Source organism: Trichechus manatus, unplaced genomic scaffold (assembly GCF_000243295.1).
Source record: "Trichechus manatus latirostris isolate Lorelei unplaced genomic scaffold, TriManLat1.0 scaffold00086, whole genome shotgun sequence".
Taxonomy (NCBI): domain Eukaryota; kingdom Metazoa; phylum Chordata; class Mammalia; order Sirenia; family Trichechidae; genus Trichechus; species Trichechus manatus.
In genome coordinates, this window is record NW_004444022.1 from 8457421 (window position 1) to 8464370 (window position 6950).

Genomic DNA, 6950 nt, shown 5'->3' on the forward strand with positions numbered 1-6950 from the left:
ACTTGTTCCTTCTGCTTGTAATACTATTCCCCCAAATCTCTACATGGCTCACTTCTTTTTATCATTTAAGTGTCAGCTCATTTAGGTCTTAAGGGAGGCTCTCCCTGACTATCTTTCTCCTGCAAATCACTTTTTATATTAATCTATTGTCTTTGCAACAAATAAATTATCTGAATTTACTTTATTTACTTGTTAATTGTCTACTTTTCTCACTAAAATGTGGGCTCTATAAGAGCAGGACTCATGTGTGTCTTGTTCACCACTGCCCTCCCAGTGCCTAGAACAGTGCCTGTTACATAATAAGCACTCTGAAATACTTGTTGAATGAATGAAATCCATTTTCTCTGTTTTTTTTTTTTTTAACATAGTGTTTTCAATGGCATTTTCTATGTATTCTTGTCTAAAAGACCATCAAACATAATTACAAATTTTGGATTACATACCGTTAGGAAAACACTCTAAAACATTTTAATTCATGCCAGACTTGGAATAATCTGCATGAAACTATAAAGGCAGCTAGAATTCATCCTTTGTATTATAAGATTACAACAGCAGAATCCAAATGAAAATAAAAAGTCACAGAATCTATGATTTAAAAAAAAAAAAGAAACCCAGAGCCATGAGCAATTAACAAATAGCTATATATCATAAACTTCCTGATCATGGTAAATGTATTTACTTTTTTTTTTTTCTTAAATTGTGCTTTAAGTGAAAGTTTACAATTCAAGTCACTTTCTCATACAAAAAATTATACACACATTGCTATGTGACCCTAGTTGCTCTCCCAATACTGGGAGACAGGACACTCCTCCTTTCCACTCCAGATTTCCTGTGTCCATTCAACCAGCTCCTGACCCTCTCTGCCTTCTCATCTCACCTCTGGACAGGGGCTGGCCATTTAGTCTCATGTATCTACTTGAGCTAAGAAGCACACTCCTCATGAGTATCACTTTATGTCCCATAGTCCAGTCTCATCTTTGTCTGAGGAGCTGGCCTCCGGAATGGTTTTAGCTCTGGGCCAAGAGAGTCCATGGGCCGTGTCTTCTGGGGTTCCTCCAGTCTCAGTCAAACCATTAAGTCTGGTCTTTTTACTAGAATTTAAATTCTGCACCCTACTTTGCTCCTGCTCCGTCAGGGACTCTGTTGTGTTCCCTGTTAGGGTGGTCACTGGTGGTAGCCAGGCACCATCTAATTCTTCCAGTCTCAGGCTGATGCAGTCTCTGGTTTATGTGGCCCTTTCTGTCTCTTGGGTTAATATTTTCCTTGTGTCTCTGGTGTTCTTCATTCTCCTTTGCTCCAGGTGGGCTGGGACCAACTGATGCAACGTAGATGGCCACTTGCTAACTTTTAAGACTCCATATGCCACTCACCAAAGTGAGATGCAGAACATTTTCTTAATAAACTTTGCTATGCCAACTGACCTAGATGCTCCCTGAAATCATGGTCCCCAGACCCCACCCCTGCTACTCTGTCCCTCGAAGTGTTTGGCTGTATTCAGGAAACTTCTTAGCTTTTGGTTTAGTCTAGTTGTGTTGACTTCCCCTGTAGTGTGTGTTGTCCTTCCCTTCACCTAAGATAATTCTTGTCTATTATCTACTTAGCAAATACCCCTCTCCCTCCTTCCCCACCCTCATAACCATTAGATAATATTTTCCTCTGTGTTTAAACCTTTTCTTGAGTTCTTATAATAGTGGTCTTATACAATATATGTCCTTTTGTGACTGACTAAATTCACTAAGCATAATGCCTACCAGATTCCTCTGTTACGTTTCACAGATTCATCTTTCTTCATCGCTGCGTAGTATTCCATTGTGTGACTATACCAGAATTTGTTTATCCACTCGTCTGATAATGGGCACCTAGGTTGTTTCTATCTTTTTGCTATCGTGAATAGTGCTGCAGCATATATCTATTTGTGTGACAGCTCTTATTTCTCTACGATATATTCCAAGGAGTGGGACTGCTAGATCATATGGTACTTCTATTTCTAGCTTTTTAAGGAAGCACCAAGTTGACTTCCAAAGTGGTTGTACCATTTTACATTCCCACCAACAGTGTACAAGTGTTCCAGTCTCTCCACAACCTCTCCAACATTTATTATTTTGTGTTTCTTTGATTAAAGCCAGCCTTGTTTGGGTGAGATGGTATTTCATCGTAGTTTTGATTTGTATTTCTCTAATGGCTAACGATTGTGAGCATTTCCTCATGGGTCTGTTAGCTGCCCGAATGTCTTCTTTGGTGAAGTGCCTGTTCATATCCTTTGCCCATTTTTTAATTTTTTTTTTATGTTGAGTTAAAATATATACGTATGTATTTCTTTAGATTTTTTTTTTTAAATTGTACTTTAGATGAAGGTTTACAGAATAGTTTCTCATTAAACAGTTAGTACACATACTGTTTTATGACAATGGTTAACAACCCCATGACATGTCAACACTGACCCTTCTCAACCTTGAGTTCCCTATTACCAGCTTTCTTGTCCCCTTCTGCCTTCTAGTCCTTGTCCCTGGACTGTTGTGCCCCATTAGTCTCGTTTTGTTTTATGGGGCTGTCTAATCTTTGCCTTTGCCCATTTTTTAATTGGGTTATTTGTCTTTTTTGTTGTTGAGGTAAAATGTATTTACTTTTAAGTATGATATTTTCTTAGGTGTTTCAAACATTTCCTAACTTTACACAAACACACTGATGTAAACCTGGAAACTCTGCAACCACAGAGCTTCCTAGCATTTCAAGTTAGATTTTCTCAGAGGCATTTCATGTTTTGTGTGTGTTTCTAACAATGGTCTTTTTGGTCTTGCAATAATCAAATCCTCCCTGAACAGAATCTTCTGTTTCAGAATTATCATGAATTTTGCTCTATAGGAAATAGTATCATAACAAGCTTACAATACATTAACTGCTGCGATTGAAAAAAAGAAATCTTTACTAGCTAGTATACTCCTTGAGTGCAGAGATAGTTTTTCTTCAATATAAATTCATAATATTAATAAAATTAAGGGATTTTAGAGTGCTACAAAATTTTGAAGAATTTTTAACAGAAAAAAATAGAACTCTTAGAAATCAGTACCTAATTCCCTCATTACACACGATTTCATTAAAGCAGAAAATTTAATTTTTATCATAAAAATTCTGTAAGACATTTTATGGACAGTGAATTGGTTGGCCAATTACCCAGTTAATATTTGCAACGTATCCAGCATCTCTAAATAAAATTATTAAACATGAATGGCTTACCAAATATTCTTCTGTGCCATACAGAGAAACAAACTGCTCATCATCTTCTAATTCTCTAGCTGCACCAAAATCTGTGAGTTTATACACAGACTGTCCATCTTCCCCTATAACACGCATGATATTTCCTGGCTTGATATCACGGTGGATTATGCCGTTCTCTCGGAGATGATTCATTCCACCCACTTCAACAACAAATATAAAACAAAGAAAATTATAGTGTAGGTATCTATGAGTATGTGTGTGTCTGCACCTATCTCAAAATGCATTCATATAATTCACTCAGTCTCAAGTCCCTTAATAAAGCTTTTCCATAAGTTGGTCCAAAGTCTAAAATTTTAATCAAAGAAGCAATAGATGATACACATATTTTATATATCAGGTTTCAATTATAAGGTGTTTTGGTACAATAAGGATCAATGTCTTGTCAACAAAGACAAGTCCAATCTCTCCTAAATACTTCCAGGAAAATGTAATAAAATGGTCTTAAATACATGACTCTTCCTCAATTACTTTTGGTTATATGTATGTGGACAATCTGCCTAAGCCTGAGAATAATACAGATTCCCTGGAAAACTATTAATCTTTTGCCACAGTTTTACATTTATTTACCTTGAGAAAAAATTCCACAAAAAGTAAACTGGACTCAATATGTACAACAGTAAAAAAGTTGATACCAAAAAACAAATAAAAAAAGGTTAATAGGTAGAGAGAAAAGTGTCAGACTTATTTCCATACAAATATACTTCTCACAGTGCTCTTCCAAATATATATAGCACTATTCCAAAAAGGCTTTTTCTTTTTTCTTTTTTTTTAAAGGGGCAAATGTGGCTACAATGCTGAAATTAAGCTGTTAGAGATAACTGACAGGCAATGCCACCAAGTGATAGCTTGAAACATTTGTTTGAAAGCTGATGGATGAAAGTCCAAATTCAACATATGAGAGTAAGTTTAGGGGTATCAATGGATGATTATTAAAACTCAGAGCTGTCTATATACTTATAAAGACATCAATTATTTATAACTTCTATTTGATTAAATAGGCTGTAGCATACTTCCATAACTATCAATTCTGTTTTCTCCCATTATAAAATGGTCCTCACCCAAATAGTCTCCACTCTGCTATTGGTGTCAAGTTCAAGAATTCCCAGTAAACTTAAATTTCTTTATCACTGAGCTTTCCCCCTTCCTCATATATTTTTTTTCAAAAAAGATACTCCTTTTGGTTGTCATATTCTTTTATTTTTTAAGTAACAGCTGTGTTGAAATATAATTCACATACCATAAAACTTACCTTTTAAAGTAAACAATTCAGTCAGTGGTTGTTAATACATTTAGAGTTGTGCAACCATCACAATTACTTAATTTCAGAACATTTTAATCATTCCAAAAAGAAACCCATACCTATTAGCACCATTCAAAACCACTGCCCAGTTTTTAACTAGGTTGTTATGTTATTGTTGAGCTCTAAGAGTACTTTATATGTTCTAGATGCAAGCTCCTTATCAAATATATGATTTACAAATACCTTCTACTATTCTGTGGGCTGACTTTTATTTTCTTGATGGTGTCTTTTGAAGCATGAAAGTTTTAATGTAGACAAAGTCGAATTTATCTAATTTTTTTTTGGAGGGGAGGGGTACTTGTGTTTTTAATGTCACATCCAAGAAAGCACTGTCTAAAAATCTTTGGTTCTGAATGAATGTGACAATTTTTTTTTTTAATTCTTATGTCATTATATTTATACGTATATAAAACCATATAAATAAACCAACATACCCACATCTCGCAAAACAATTAAAAATTCAGACTCTGGCAGCCCATAGGCATTAGATGGCTCTTCTAAAACAGTATATAGACTCCCACATGGACAAAATTCCATAATAAGTACTTTATGTCTTGTGGTTGACTGAAAAAAATAAAATAAGATACAAATTTTATTATATGCTAGTACTTACTCAATATCATTTAACTGCAGAGTTTGCAACAATGATAGAGGCGCTTTGAATTGTTCACCTTGGATTCATTAAATATTTGTTGACTGTACACATGTAAGAATTAACATTTTCCCAAGTATTATTAAGCAAGAAAGTTAGATTTGTTTTTGAAGACAATCAAACAGTAAAAACTGGCTATATGTGAACTAGAAAATCACTGCTTATAATGTTACAAAGCTTCCGTCAAAATTATTTTTAATTTCTTATACATAACAATACAGTTAGGATAATCAGCTCTTCTAATAAATATCTTAAATCCTTGAAATTCTTCTCATGGTAAGTATTTCTACTTCAAGGAATGAAGTCCTATCCTTAAAAACACATGGGTGTCAGAATAGCTCAGTGGTCTCTCTAACAGCAAAGCTGCAGCCTGCTCATTTACATCTGAGCTGCTGATTTTTTTTTTTTACAACTTGATTGTAGTGTACCATTGATTGTAAGAGGCATCATAAACTTAGTAATAGCTTTATAGAACAAATGAAATACTATAAAATTAAATATAAATATTATTACAAGATACACACCAATTTCAGAAACTTGAAAATGTAAATTTGAGTCATATAATCCAGTATTCATCCCGTAACTTTTTCTCCTTTCTTCCTTATTTTTTCCTACATGTCCCCAAAACACTTTTATAAAATATTTTAAATTTCTCTACTAGTCACTGCTATAAAAATATTTTAAAAGAAAAAAGTTCTTAAATTATGAAATAATATATGTTGATAGCTGAAAATTTGGAAAAGATCAACCACTGATAATTATGTCAATACTTCCATGTATTTCCTTTCAGCCTTTTTTTTCTATGTATCAAATCATACCATGTATGTGTAACACTGTTTGTATATTATACTGTATATACTGAGGTCACACTGCATGTGTATTTTTAATCCTGACTTTCTCACATAACACTATATGTAAGCATGTTCCCAGATCATTAAAATTTTGGTAAATATCACTCTTCAATATTGCTTAACTATCCATCACACATTATAACTTATTTAACCATTATTTTTTAAAAACCAGGCTACAATGAACATCTGTTTGCATACAACTATCACTTGCATTTCTGATTACTTCCTGAGACGTTAATCACTAAGATAAAACCCCTAAGATAAGGAGTATAAAGTGCCAAACTGTTTTTCAAGAGGAGTGATTATATTGATTTCCTCTGTCTGTTGTTAGTTGCCACCGAGTTAATTCTGACTCATAGTGATCCCATTTGTGCAAAGTGGAACTGCTCCATACGGTTTTCAAGGCTGTGTGACCTTTCAGAATCAGATCACCAGGCCTATCTTCCAAGGCACCTCTTAGTAGGTTTGAACTGCCAACTTTTCAGCTAGTAGTGGGGCACTTAACCATCTGTACCATCAAGGAAGGACTCCTAACTATATCTAAAAGGATTAAAATAGATTTCTATTCCAGTATTTCTAGGTTATTTTTTCAATAATGTTATTTTTATTTTTGCTATATCCTCCTAAAATAAATTATATTCTTTAAAACTGGACTTCTTATCAATCTCCAGATTTTTATTCTTTTACAAAGGATTCTCCTTGCTCCTTTTATTTATGACAATTAACTTATTTTTTTCCAGCAATAATACAAGTAACCATATTCTTTACCCTTTATTTCTTACACTCTTACACTATTCTTTTCTGATTTCATTTTTATGGTACTTTATTTTCATTCTATATCTATTCAAGAATCCTTAAGGGATACAAAGTA

General features: G+C 33.9%; 1 protein-coding gene across 6 annotated transcripts in view; it reads right to left on the reverse strand.

Annotated features, from left to right (window-relative positions):
- TBK1 (TANK binding kinase 1) overlaps nucleotides 1-6950 on the reverse strand; it is a 61661-nt gene that overhangs the window by 40928 nt on the left and 13783 nt on the right. For all 6 annotated transcript variants that reach the window (XM_023736110.1, XM_023736111.1, XM_004381550.2 and 3 more), the window contains exons 4-5: nucleotides 5011-5140; nucleotides 3235-3416 (exon numbers count right to left, since the gene is read on the reverse strand). In XM_023736110.1, the coding sequence (XP_023591878.1) occupies nucleotides 3235-3416; nucleotides 5011-5140 (312 nt within the window). The remainder of the gene's footprint in view (nucleotides 1-3234; nucleotides 3417-5010; nucleotides 5141-6950) is intronic.